This window comes from Conger conger, chromosome 1 (genome assembly GCF_963514075.1).
Source record: "Conger conger chromosome 1, fConCon1.1, whole genome shotgun sequence".
Classification (NCBI taxonomy): domain Eukaryota; kingdom Metazoa; phylum Chordata; class Actinopteri; order Anguilliformes; family Congridae; genus Conger; species Conger conger.
The window spans coordinates 47218880-47233498 of NC_083760.1; the positions used below are offsets into that span (position 1 = coordinate 47218880).

The following is a 14619-nucleotide window of genomic DNA, read 5'->3' on the forward strand; positions in this document are numbered from 1 at the left end:
AAAGAAGAAGAAGAAGAAGAAGAGCAGAGGATACAGAAAGATTAATACATACATTTCACAGCTACCCATCCTATGAAAAGAAGTACTGAGGATATTACACATTCAAAGGACACTACAAGAAAATATTGAATTTATATTAATAATAATAATAATAATAATAATAATAATAATAATAATAATAATAATAATAATTGAACTGAATCATAGGTCAATTAAAAAAATATTCTTTGAAGGTCTATAGTTTCATTTAGTTTATTAGACAAAATATATGATTTAGACAAAATCCGTCAACGCTCTATTTACAATTTTAAATCACTGAATTTACATAAAGAAAAACACAAACACAGGAAAGACGAAATACCAAATGTCCCAGGGGAAAACGAAAGGGGAGCTGTGATAATGTACAACAATAAGGGAAATCAACCCATTTTCTTTTAATCAAATTACGTCAGTTGTTCTGTAATCGACTGAATGCTATGAGGAAAGTTATTTTTCAAAGTGTCCTTTTTATTAATACGTTCAGTCCCTTTTTCCCCAGATAAAATGTCTTGATCAGGCTGAAGACAGAGCTGTAAGAATTCGCTGCGTTGCTTGCTGATTCCTGGGACTGAAGAACAGAAAGTAAAAAAAAAAGTTAAAATTAAAAAAGAAGCTGAGTTCGCAAATGTATCAATATATATATATGCAAAATATTCACCTCTTTCCCAAATAGGCCTACATTGCGCTCATATTTGACACTTGTAATGGTTAATAAAGGCTAACGCTTCTGTTGCAACTTACTGTATTATTATGCCATTGCAATTGTTTAAAATATCCATGTTTAAGAGTTCACGTGCTATTAATATCGTTCATGAAAAAATAACTACATTTATATTTATATGGAAACACGATATCCTGCCCTACCTTCAACGACAAAACTTGCAACAACAACTACAAATAATAATAATAATAATAATAATAATAATAATAATAATAATAATAATAATAATAATACCACTATTATTAATTATTATTATTATTATTTTTTTATTATTATTATTTTTTTATTTTATTATTATTACATTTCTGCAATAATAGGCCTAGCATAGGTAGTACTGTGGCACTCCATGTGGGGGGAAAACCCATTCAGCTAGACCTGTCCCCTGGGTTTACTGACTGGGTCTTTAATTCGGCCAGCACATAGCACAGGCCTCGGTTTTACCCAGTGACTGGATAAGTAGATACTCTCCAAGGGGAAGAAATTAAGGGGGGGGGGGGGGGGGGCTGCCCCCACCAAACCATGGCTGCCACTACTTCTTCATCGGGAGTCTAGCTTGACAATTCGTGTCCAGGAAGAAATAGTTCTGACTTCTACTCTACTCTATCCCTGGAGGAGGAAGTGTACGACTTAACTTAAATATGTTACCATATGTGGGGTAATGAGCCACACTAAACACCTTTTGCCTTTGTCACGTGAGAAAAGTTCGCCCTAGCACTATGCACAATTTCAAAAATGAGAAAGCTATGAAAAGATATGCACCAAAATACTTGTCATGCAGTACATACGCCTATATTTGAGTAGGCTTAAATAAAACTATTCGAAATTAAAACAGGACATTTGAAAAAGTAGGTTCGATATAATGAAGCTCAATTTACCTGTCATGAACGGGTCGAAATGATGACTGTAATGGCTGTGACGGAGATTCGGTCCTTTGCACGTGTTCTCGCTCTAAAATGAATTAATACAATTAGAAATAACTAACAGCAGACTGATAGCGCACACTGAATTTATTAATGTCAAGAAATAACTGAGGGATCCACTTTGACATAAAGATAGTTTTAAAAAAAGTTATAATCCTTTAATTTCTTTGACACATTTTAATGTACGCTCTCTTTCTCTCTGTATGCGCCCGACGTCGTTATTGTGTGTTCACAGACAAACATATTGTTGGATAGACAGATAAATAATCTCGTAGTGTATTCTGATATTCACCTGTATAGTATCCATTATTAGCCTATATTTTGCAACAATTAGGACTTTTGTATACCTATATGTTTTGGACTTAGCTCCTCTGAGGGTTTCTCATTGCCGAGTGCTGATACCGACGACACAACCACCGAGGCGGGCTGCTGAAGTGCATGTAGGTGGTGATTATGGTGGTGCTGATTTACTCCAAGAAAAGACCTCACGTTCAACAGGGAATTTTGGCCGAGGAAAGCCCCATTTGTCCAGTTGTGAAACTTTCCAATCTGGCACGTATACAGTCCATGGCTTGGAAGAAAGGCCGGGTGCTGGATCTGGGGCGAAGTGTGACTAACAGGAGCAGAGGGCGACGTAGGTTTTTGAGAACTATCTGGACTTGTTGCAGTCTCTGCTAAGGACCATATTTTGGGTTTATTGTTTACTGGCAGTTGAAAACTACCGTGTCCACTAGGAGAAAGTACTCTTGTGTTGTTGTTGCTATCTGATGGCTCTTTACCAATAGAAATAATGTTTTTTGATTTGTCAAAAGTGTCGTGTGCTTGAATAGCCAGCGTGCGTCCTTTTTCCATATCGTCCAACTCTCCCCGATCCCTGCTCTCTGATTTCTCCTCGTCATCCTCGTTGCTTTGGTCTCCATCGTTGTCATCAATCTTGTCAATGTCTATGCTCTCCAAGTCAATTTCTTCTTCGTCTTCATTTTTCTCTGCATCACCCTCATTATCACTTCCAAATATATTGCCATCTTCGTCTTCCTTACTCCTAGCACCCCACGTCACTTTGTTCTCCTTCTTGAGTCTCCTCCTGGCATTTGCGAACCAAGTAGAGACCTGTGTGAGTGTCATCTTTGTTATGATGGCCAACATTATCTTCTCTCCTTTTGTGGGATATGGGTTCTTCCTATGTTCGTTAAGCCAGGCCTTCAGCGTACTGGTGCTCTCCCTTGTGGCATTTTTAGGTCTGGCAGGGTCTCCGTATTGGAACTGCCCGTACGGGTAGAAAGCAGGAGACGTATGGGCAGCAAAACTAGCTGGATGAACACCTGGGCTGTCTTTAAGGTCATATTGGGAACCCTAGCAAGTGAAAAAAGAAAGATAGAAAAATAGTTAGTATAATGAAATATGTTCTATAAGTACTTTGAATAATCAACTTATTTGTAGCGTTATAAAGGAACAATATAGGTCAGAGTCCGTGCAATACAGTACATATGAAGGCCTATGGTGACGACCATATACATTTTACCCGTTAGGCCGCCACTCTGTATGCTGGGAACATTCAGACATTAAATCTGTGCAAACAGATATTTTATTCTGCCTTAAACACAGCGTTAAAGTCATGTATAACTATAAATAGATTTGTGACTAATACAGCTGGCGTGTTTTACATACAGTGTATGGATAAACAATATTGAACAATTACGCCACATGAACTGTAGCATTAAAAGTGAAGACTTCTTGTTTTGAAAATATTTTCCATGTATTTCTTACGCATCACATTGCCCAGAATAAATTCGGAAAGGCCATGCATTATTTATATCCTTGACTTATTTAACCGGCCGATGATTTTCCTAAAATGAAATCATAGCATTTTATATTTATGGTTATTGTGATGATGATGATGATGATGATGATGATGATGATGATTATTGTTATTATTATGATTCGCTATTATTATTATTATTAGTATTGCTATACATTGACAACGTAATATGGCCTTAACGTCGGCTAAATTATCCATTATTAATGTAGTCATCATAATTATTCTTACTAAAGCCATTCGTGTGAACAAAATAATAAATGAATCAAGCAATTAGTAGTATTAAATGGTGTGTAGCTCGTTCTTATCAAAAGCTGTATTAGAGAAATAGAATTAACGTCTCTCTCTCTCTCTCTCTCTCTCTCTCTCTCTCTCTCTCTCTCTCTCTCTCTCTCTCTCTCTCTCTCTCTCTCTCTGTGTATTCATATTTGTATGAATTTGTGTGCGCCATACGCATATGCAACTTTCAATTAAATTGTAACATTAATTTGCTAAAGTGCAAACTAGAAATAAGGTGGGCTACTTTAGTATAACTGACAACTGCCAGTCTGAAATGCGGCCTATTTGTTGTAATTTTAAGGAGTGTTTTATCATTTATGGTGTGGATATAGAGTAAGGCTGAATTCATTTATATGACGTGCAACTGCATGACTATTGTGTTCTTTTCTTTTAGTTCAGGACTGGTTAAATCCGAATTATATTTCATCTTTTGCTCGCGGTCTATTTATGGTTTGCTGTCCTGCAACACAGCCTACACACGGGCCTGAAATTTTATATTACAAATACATTAAAATAAAGTAAGCAGATCATGTCTAATATTTCTATCCGAAAACTATTTCGTAGCCAATGTAAAGAAACTGATTGATTTGATTTATTAATCTACGCTTCATGTAGGAATGACAGAATTTTTTTTTTTTTATAAAAAATGGTCTTCCCGTAAAACTCTACACCAATAGTTTCAGTCATTTCAATTAACAGACGTTATAAACCGTTAATGCAGTTTGTAAATACTAACTAAACGCAATGTGAATATGCTATTGTATTTATTACAGCATACACTATTTGAAGTTAACTTTGGAAGGAAGTCGCTTCCAAGTTGCTCAGTGTTGAGAACACTGGGGATCAACGATAAGTGCGTTTTCCAGCAGTCCTCTTTATGTTTATCTCGCTATAAAGTAAAATAATGGTTAAGCAAATATTGACTGCTTATATCAGAATAACAGAGGATTTCAAATGAAATCAGTTCTTACCATCTGAGAGAACAGAGCCAAGTCCGCGCTGGTGTAAGGTAGAAAGGCGCTGTAGTTGTGCGCCGCGTATGGGTTTGCATACATGCCCAACACCGATGTGACCGCGGCAGCTGTGGCGGACGGATTTGCAGCGATTTCAGAGCTTGCTCCCCGGGCAGAGGCAGTCAGTACCCCCGGCCGATCTCCTCCGTACACCGCCTGGGTGGAGTTTAAATACTGAGGGTAGCCCAACTGGGGAAATGACATCTCCTACACCAAATCTTACGAAGTCGAAGCGAAAAGGGAGAAAGAATACCCAAGTGAAACCGAATGCGTTCAAGCTGAGGTTCGCAGGGAAATAATGGATTCTGTTCTCCTTAAATCTCAGCCTCTCTCTTTCTGCAAGCAGTCCGTTGGATGTGATCAGATCAGCATTTGAGCTCCAACTGATGTGCCTGCCCTAGGTCTTGGGCTGATCTCTCAGATACAATTTGAAGTTGATGCTTTGATTGGCATGCCACTTGAACAGGAAGCCCCTCCCAGTCGGAGCATGTGGTTTTAGCATTGGCTGAGGCCACTTTTTGTGTGTTTGGTGTATTGTATGTTAAATGTTAAGCATTCGATTCTATTCACTGAAGCACTGTCTGTTGTATGACAACCTGTCCGCGCGATTTTACAGTTGTCCAACACTGAAACAATAAACTTGATCGCTGCATGGCGCTTCTTTTCGGATAATCTTGATTTTAAAGTTTGGCTGATACAGACCAACAATCAGAATTTGTCAGACTACAACAACAACAAGAAAACGTCGTCATCATCAACAAGAACAATTATTGCACTTTATTGAAAAAATAAGCGACATCATTTTCTATCTGTGCAAGACTGCTGGACTTTAAGTAGCCTATGTTGTAATTATGAAAAGTACTATGTTGTATAAAGAAAGTATTCTAGACCTATTGTTTTCATTATGAGAAGTACTTTAGTGGAACATTCTCTTATACTAATCAACATGTACATTATATCTGCAAAACAAAACCCCCATGAACACGTTTTGTAATTTCGACAGAAATTGTCTATAGGCCTACCATGTGCTATTCATGATTCCTACGTTTGGAGCCTTATTAAAGATAGAGTATTAGTGCCATAAAAAATAATATTAATATAAACATGAACAAGCACACATCTATATTTTGGATTTTGGTGACGGCGATATATGTATGTATATGTGTATATATATATATATATATATATATATATATATATATAGAGAGAGAGAGAGAGAGAGGGGGGGGGGGGGGGGGTTAGAGATGTTAAACGTACGATGTTAAATATGTTAAATGTGTAAAATACCCGATCCAATGTTTATTGAGAATTAACGTTGAATTATCCATGCAACAGTGTATAAACAAAGACCATCTTATCAATCAGTGAAACCCCGTGCTTAGTGGATTAGTGTTCTGAGCGACCTGTGGTCTAACAGTTTAACGTTCTGATTTCAGATCTCTGTGATCAGCAGTTTCAAGGCAATGCTCTTTGGTAAATCCTAGCACCAAATTGCTGCAAACAGTTTCCTTTTGCCTTGTGAAAGACCCACTATTAAAGCACCAACAATTGTTGCAACGGAGTCATTGATGCGAGTATTCAAAAAAGGGCATTACAAACATGTCAAATCCCCCGCACGGTCACAACTACCTTAAACCAGTACAGACCTTGCCCCGAGTGGCGTTAAACATGCTTGTTTGTGGGGTATACTGTCCAATTAAAATGTTTTTTTAATTTGTTTTTTTTTACTTCAGTTATGCCAGCGGCCGGCTCTTATCCACCCAGCCAATCCGATCCAGGAATTTATTGTTAAAATATAGCCGAATAATGTTTTAACATTTTTGTAAAACATTACATAGAAACAACAAAATCACATCCTGACATAATCTGGGATCAAACGAATCAATTGTATTTAATATATAAAATAATTATGAAATGGCTACTGGTAGGGGAGACCGGGGTTTGTTGGCACATGGGCTGGTTGGCACATTTCCGGGTCCTTGCAGGTCATAAACACAAAAATATGAACTGCACTCACCTATTATGTTGAAATATGTGATCACTGACTTTTTTGTTTTGTAGTATCAAAGGTAAAAGAATGGTCTTCACACTAAACTAAACTATGTTAGACAGAGATATGATAAATGCCTTAATGGAGATAGGAATCAGCTACATTTTGATATATAAGATTGGAAAGTCTGTGAGGAGTGATGTTAGCTGGGTAATATTTTATATAATTCTGGGTTGGTTGGCACACAGATAATGTGATAATCCATGTATTATTCATGTATTAAACATGATTAAATATAATTCTATACAAATCCATGTGCCTGAGAATAATATTGTGGTTACTGCTACATCAGTCACACACAGACACAAAAACACACATGGGCACTGGCACACTCAGTCCATAGGCCTGATTTTCATCTACACAGGTTTACACACACATGCACATGCATACACACAAACACACATGCACACATAGAGACACACACTTGAGAGGAAAGAGAAAAGGAGAAAGATAAAAGGAGAGAATAGTAGGCCTATGGCATTTCTATTGGTGAACTGGTTAAAAATGATGTTACTGTTAAAAATACTTTTCAACTCTATTTTACATGTATGATATTTATATTCTCTCATTGAGTATTAGTACTTTCTGATTTTTATTTGAATTAAATGTTTAAAATTGTTTCTATTAGTTGCCTCATTCTTTGTAACTATAGCATTTTAATATGATGCCAACCAACCCCATATCGTGTACCAACAAACACCGTGTTGGGGCTGGTTAGCACAAGCGCGCAACATGACTTCACTCATTGTCATTAGTCACTTAATTTTACAAAACAAGTATCGACATTAACATATATGCATTTATAACTGAGACGTTAACCTTTCATTTGCTACTGCGTGAAAGAGTGAGTGTGAAAACCACCCCCGTTCTCCCCTACAATAATGAGGAAAAAGAAGAATACGAAATCAAATGCCCAAGACTCCATTCGCATCATTGTAGGCCTCGAATCTGTTTATGTTGCTTAAAACTTTCTATGTCTGTCCTATTCATGATCATGTGATTTATGTTTGGTTAGTTGCAATATCGTTGATAAAATTCAATTCATAAACTCAGCTCAGAGCAAGATAAATGACTACATGCAGTTTTAAAAGTAGCTTTTGGAACAGACTATATGGGGGTCGCTGTTCTTATGGTTTTAAATCATCTAACTGGAAGTCGCGGTTGTTGAAAGGATATTGTAGATTTAATACTTAACTGCTAAGATGAAGTCACTGATTTTGATCTGCTCCAGATGGCTGAGAGTGGATATTGCAGCGCGAGGATCAGTTCAAAATATCTGAGGGCACTGATGGTAATCAGCTGAACACATCAGAAAGAAGGAGGAATGGCAATCGTGATAACCTGGTGGAAATGTGCAGGGCTAGAGATTTCGGTGATAAAAGACTGAAAATATCTCGAAATAGGGATGACAGAGACATTGAAAGAAGACACCTTAAAGTGAGCGAAGATTATGGAGGAAATAAAATTGTTTAAAATGATTAGAAAAATATATAATGGAAATTATATATTAACAATTTATTCGAATGTTCCGTTACCTGTTTGACCGAACTGTTCATTTCTGTTTTATTTTAATGAACTGGCGGATGCCGTGCACAATGCAACATTACTTGATTTTTTAAAAATAGAAATAGCATATTGTTATTAAATATGAGGCTCCGTTCAATGTAAAAAAAAAAACCCGTAAAAAACCCACAACCCCCCCCCCCAAAAAAAAAACCAAAACAAAACAAAAAAAACCCCAAAACAAAACAAAAAACAAAAGACCTACCAATACGAATTTAAACGTATTTAAATTACGTATTAATGTCTGATATTTATGAGCCCTTCAATCATTTGTAATGACGAGAAAAAAAAGGGGCGAGGGGGGGCGCGAAACTTGGTTGGACTTGGCTAAACAACGCCACGTGCTTTATAGGCTACGGTCACTGAACGGCGGTCAGCGAAGTTAATTGATTTATGAGGCTTGTTAAACTGTCGTTATTAATCCGTCCCTTCAGCTCCGATGGCGAGGAACAGAATAATTTACTCTAGGAAACAAAAAGCTCTGTTTGGTTGACAATCAAACAATAGAAGTAGCCTGTTTTATGTAATCATAATCGGTTTGTTTAAAACAAAATGTACTCCTCCGCCCTCATCTGCAGACACAGACAAGTATACAAGCACAATAGATCGCTTCAATAACATGGAACCCCCCCTTCAACCAATTGAATATGTACTTCAAATACAACACCATACAATACATACAATACAATTCGTAATATCCATACATTTGGCAACTAAGCATTTATGTACACCAGCAAAACGGTGCTGGTGGCCAATAACCTTGCAGCTAACTGCCATTGATTGATTGAATCATTCCTTCGTTCGTTCAACCAGTCATTCATTTGTTTTGTCACGTGTTCTTGGAGTCCGTTAATTTATTATTATTAAATGTATTATTACTCATTATTTAGCTTCTGTTCCTGAATGGAGCGAATTATGCATTTTTTTAAATTATGTTGTGTTTACCCTCGCTTAATCAATGCCATCCTGAAGCAATGTAATGTAAATGCTTCTAGTACAGGTGTAGCTGCGAGCTCTGCAACACTAGGAAATTCATGTTATACAAATGGAAGCGCTGAATGCCATTCAACCAGACTGTCAACTTTAAAGAGCCAAGAGGAAGGAGATCAAAGTAGAGAGTGGGAGTCTCTTCTCTCCCTAGATTATAGCCTTTACGGTTTGAACTCCTAATGCTATTTAAAGGAACCAGGACACATCACACATTCTGAGTTACTCGGCGGAATCCTTGGTGCCAATCATCACTCGGATGTAGTCCCCAGTCAGTGAAGGTGTCAACTACCCGTACCCCGCTCTAGACCATTTCACGCAGCCAGAACTGACTGACCATCTCATTGAATCAAACCACAATCTTTCCGTTCGTATCGAACATACTTTTACGAAAAAATAATAAATGTAATAAAAAATAAAATGAAAATCTAGGAATTTATACAATTGTTGTTTTGCATCTTAAGTTACTTAGACATTCTGAAAGGTTGAAGACTACATTATATCAACCAGTAGAAAAAGTCCCATAAAATCTTCATGCAATCTGATGATGTTTACATGTCTGGGTAGATGTTCTGTTAATTAGCTTTTTTTGAAAAACACTTAAATGCTTTTTCTCCGACAAACAGAATTTTGATATGTTACAATATGGTTAAATAAACAGCCTATGAACATTAATGTGGGTGTGCCTTATCACCAAAAAATGTTCTTCTGAAAACCGAACCATAAAACCTGACAAAAATGGACACATGGCTTAGTCCACTTGATCAATAGGTGATACTATTAAAGGGGAAAATGTGAAAATGGCCATAAATGATGAACCAAATTATCAAATAACTTTTGTATACTGATTGGCCACTGGAAAAAACAGGCACTATATGAAACATGGCTGCCATCAGCCAATCATAATTCAGCACTCATTAGATGGATTCACAAGGTTCAATCATCTTAAAATTTTGCACACTCTGAAACATGTTCACCATATATAGCTGGATCACTATGGGACAGAACACGCCAAGGGTTGCTTTGACCTTGCAGCTGGGATTGCAGCGAGGGCGGCCTGTAGCGTAGTGGTTAAGGTAAGTGACTGAGACAAGCAAGGTCGGTGGTTCTAATCCCGGTGTAGCCACAATAAGATCCGCACAGCTGTTGGGCCCTTGAGCAAGGCCCTTAACCCTGCATTGCTCCAGGGGAGGATTGTCTCCTGCTTAGTCTAATCAACTGTACGTTGCTCTGGATAAGAGTGTCTGCCAAATGCCAACAATGCAATGTAATTAACACTTTTAACCCAGACTCTTGGGTTGATAATTGACCCATGCATTGATTGAAAATAAATAGATAGCCGGGTTAAATCTGACTCAAACATTGGGCTATTCCATGTCTCATTCCATTGCAAAAAAAGAATTTTTATTGTTATTATTATGTGAAACACATACACACAATACAAAAAGTACCCACAAGAAACATTGCTTGTAAATGTGTTTAAATGAAAAACAAAATAAAACAAAAAAATACACTTATGAGCCTGATTGGCTTTTCTTGTGGACTTAAAATATCAATACAGTAGTTCTGATTACTATTATACATTAGCTAACGTGAGTATACAACAATTGTTTTCAATAACGTTCAGATATGAAATTTCAACTTCACCTCAGGAATCCCCACAGCTGACTGTTGCCACTCTGAGACAGGACAGTTGGTAGGATGCAGTGAACACTGAAAACATCATGTGAGCTAGGCTGAAATTAACTAGTACAAGCCAAACAACTGTCTGCATAGTTACTAGACTTTGAATTTGTTTTTACGAAAACTAAATCTATTCTTATTTTAATGTGAGCACTCGCCAAGCATTGTCACATAAAATGGCAGATTATAAACATTCACTCATGTCGATAACTCACACTGAAATAATACAACATCTTAAATTATGTCCATCCATCCATCCATCCATCTATTATCTTAACCAGCTTATCCTGAACAGGGTCACAGGGGGCTGAAGCCTATCCCAGCATACAATGGGTGAAAGGCAGGAATACACCCTGGACAGGTCGCCAGTCCATTGCAGGGCATACACACCATTCACTCACACACTCATACCCACAGGCAATTTAGACTCTCCAATCAGCCTAACCTGCATGTCTTTGGACTGTGGGAGGAAACTGGAGTGCCCGGAGGAAACCCATGCAAACACGGGGAGAACATGCAAACTCCTCACAGAGAGGGCCTGGCCGACCGGGATTCCAACCCAGGACCTCCTTGCTGTGAGGCGGCAATGCTACCCACTGCACCATCCATGCCGCCTATAAATAATGGAATAACACTATTAGGTAAAGACTAAAATGACACAATTTAACATAAAAAACTTTTAAAAAGCGCCTTAGTTCATCTTAGGTTTTCTGGTTGTAACGTTAGACTAAACATTTGGTGAAGCTGCACAGCTCGAGGCAGTGGAACAGCAGAGGTGGGAAAAAGAATGACCCAGCTGCTGGGTTCCGGACAACCCAGCCACAGAGTAAGGGGAATTTTTGGAAAATCAACATAAAGTTACCCTGCGAACAAACCTCACCAACCCAGAATTATGTCCCAGAATGTCCACAACTGTGTCACACAATTTAGTCAACATAGCCAACTTCTCTATTTTGAGCTGATGATAGCCAATACAGGAAGATTATAGCTATCTATTCCTGCTTATAAACAACCATTTCAGGACGTCACATAATGTTAGCAAACTAGCCAGAAAAACATTAAGAAAGCTGGCTAATACATCCATCCATCCATCCATTATCTTAACCCGCTTATCCTGAACAGGGTAACAGGGGGGCTGGAGCCTATCCCAGCATACATTGGGCGAAAGGCAGGAATACACCCTGGACAGGTTGCCAGTCCATCGCAGGGCACACACACCATTCACTCACACACTCATACCTATGGGCAATTTAGACTCTCCAATCAGCCTAACCTGCATGTCTTTGGACTGTGGGAGGAAATCCACGCAGACACGGGGAGAACATGCAAACTCCGCACAGAGAGGCCCCGGCCGACAGGGATTCGAACCCAGGACCTCCTTGCTGTGAGGTGGCAGTGCTACCCACTGCACCATCCGTGCCGCCCCTGGCTAATACAGTTGTGTTCAAATAAATAGCAATAAAAAAAATAATTAAAGTGAAAATATTTTTAATAGCTTTTAGTTCAACATTTCAAATGTAGTGGAAACATTACACATTCAATTCCAAATCAAAACATTAACAAATTTTATCAAGTCTGCATTATTCTTTTACAGGAAGCAAAGTAAAGGAATATTAATCTGTTAATAAAAATGGCAGTGTCGACATTTTTCTCTTCAAACTTCTTCAAACAGTATAAACTGAAGAAATATTTCAAGATTTAACTTGACTTTAAATTACAGAACTAATATTTAGTTGCACAACCATTGTTTTTGATAACTGCTATGCATCTGCGTTGCATCAAGTCAACCAAATTCTGGCACCTCGAAACAGGTATTTCAGCCCAGGATGAATTAACTACATTCCACAGTTCCTGTGCATTTTTGGGTTTTGTTTCAGAAACTGCATTTTTAATGTCACCCCACAAATTTTCAATGGGGTTGAGGTCGGGGGATTGAGCTGGCCACTCCATTACTTCAATCCTTTTGGTCTGGAACCAAGATGTTGCTTGCTTACTTGTGTGCTTGGGATCGTTGTCTTGTTGAAACACCCATTTTAGGGGCATTTTGTCTTCAGCATACGGCATCATAATCTCTTCAAGTATTTTGATGTATTCAAACTGGTTGATGATCCCTGGTATATGAACCGAACACCGTAGCATGAAAAACATCCCCGTAACATGATTTTTGCATCACCATGCTTCACTGTCTTCACAGTGTACTGTGGCTTGAATTCAGTACCCAGGGTCGTCTCACGTACTGTCGACGACCACTAGACCCGAAAAGAACAATTTTACTCTCATCAGTCCACAGAACAGAATGTTATGCCATTTCTCTTTGGGCCAATCGATGTGTTCCATTTTTTACCGGATTCTGCACATGCCATTTTTTCAACAATGGTGCTTTATGGGGGCTTCTTGCTGATAGCTTAGCTTCGATCAAACATCTTCTGACTGTAACAGCACTTACAGGTAATTGTAGATCATCTTTGATCTTTCTGGAGCTGATGAATGACTGAATCTTTGCCATTCTGACTACTCTTCGCTCCGTTTTAACAGTAGTTGCTCATTTCCTTCCGGTTTTTGTTGCCATTTTAAAGCATATGAGATCATTTTAGCTGAGCATCCTATAATTTGCTGCACTTCTTTATATGTTTTCCCCTCTCCAATCAACTTTTTAATAAAAATGACGTTGTTCCTCCGAACAATGTTTGGAACGGCCCATTTTACTTAGCAATTCAGAAGGAAATATATTTTATAACAATGTATGAAACATTTTCTTCCCTTCTTCCTTAATAAGGACAATTAATGACGCCTGTTTTTTCCCAGAATGAATTAATTCTCTAATTAAACTCCACGCTGCTATTATTTTGAACATGTCCCTTTCAATGAATGAGTCAATTACTCAGAACAAGCAGCGTGCATGTCATGACAGTTGGGTCTGTTGTTTTTCTATTACACTACTACATCTACAAGTAAAGTATTTGCCATACAGAAATATCACTACTACTAATAACAGTGGTTCATCAGGTTACTGATGTTGTACTGCTATTTTGTACTATGTTGTACTACCGAGTATAGCTCAGTTATTGAAAGTTCTTGGAAGTGGTATCACCATGGCCAAGAGCAAACCTGGAAAGGCTACTCTTTCAGAGTCCCAGCTTCGTGCCCAAGCCATTGCCTTTTGAAAGGCTGGAAAAACCCATCAGGAGGTAGCCAGATCCCTGGGCAGAAGTGTACGATAGGTTTAGAAGTGGTGGCAGCGACACAAGCACAGGGTTTCCCTCAATGAAAAGCCTAGAGCTGGACGTCCATCTGGCTTGAGTTCCAGGGCGTAGGGCAAAAGGTAGCAGTCCTGCTGAGTTTCTGAGCTTACAAAAGACAAAAATATACACAACTTATCAAATTGCAGAAAGACAAGGGACTGGCCTTGAAAAAAGTGTCACACTGACACGTCATCTCTGATGAATGCCCTCTGTACCTGTTTCCTATCCCCTAAAGTTCAACCATCTGAACAAGTGAATTTTAGCATCCACACCATGGTCTGGGGGGCTATGTCATAGTACCTGCAC

The 14619-nt window shown here is 38.3% G+C and overlaps 1 protein-coding gene across 3 annotated transcripts; it reads right to left on the minus strand.

Moving 5' to 3' along the window:
- Positions 1–238: 238 nt before the first annotated feature.
- irx1a (iroquois homeobox 1a) lies at positions 239–5096 on the minus strand. 3 transcript variants are annotated; one of them, XM_061218738.1, is made up of 4 exons: positions 4747–5096; positions 2170–3033; positions 1636–1708; positions 239–607 (listed from the first exon to the last, which is right to left on the minus strand). In XM_061218738.1, exons 1-4 carry the CDS (start codon positions 4990–4992, stop codon positions 444–446), a joined length of 1347 nt encoding a protein of 448 aa, XP_061074722.1. In that variant the 5' UTR covers positions 4993–5096; the 3' UTR covers positions 239–443. The 3 variants fall into 3 exon arrangements, 2 of the variants coding, with proteins under 2 accessions (XP_061074722.1, XP_061074715.1); XM_061218731.1 differs by having other exon boundaries at positions 415–607; positions 2028–3033; XR_009704732.1 differs by having other exon boundaries at positions 586–607; positions 1973–3033.
- Positions 5097–14619: the final 9523 nt, after the last annotated feature.

Coding starts and splice junctions, on each gene's coding strand:
- irx1a (XM_061218731.1), bottom strand. CDS start 4,992: ATGTCATTTCCCCAGTTGGGCTACCCTCAGTATTTAAACTCCACCCAG. Junction 3,034..4,746: donor TGGCTCTGTTCTCTCAGATG/GTAAGAACTGAT, acceptor TTCACTTGCTAG/GGTTCCCAATATGACCTTAA. Junction 608..1,635: donor TTTCGACCCGTTCATGACAG/GTAAATTGAGCT, acceptor TCTGTTCTTCAG/TCCCAGGAATCAGCAAGCAA.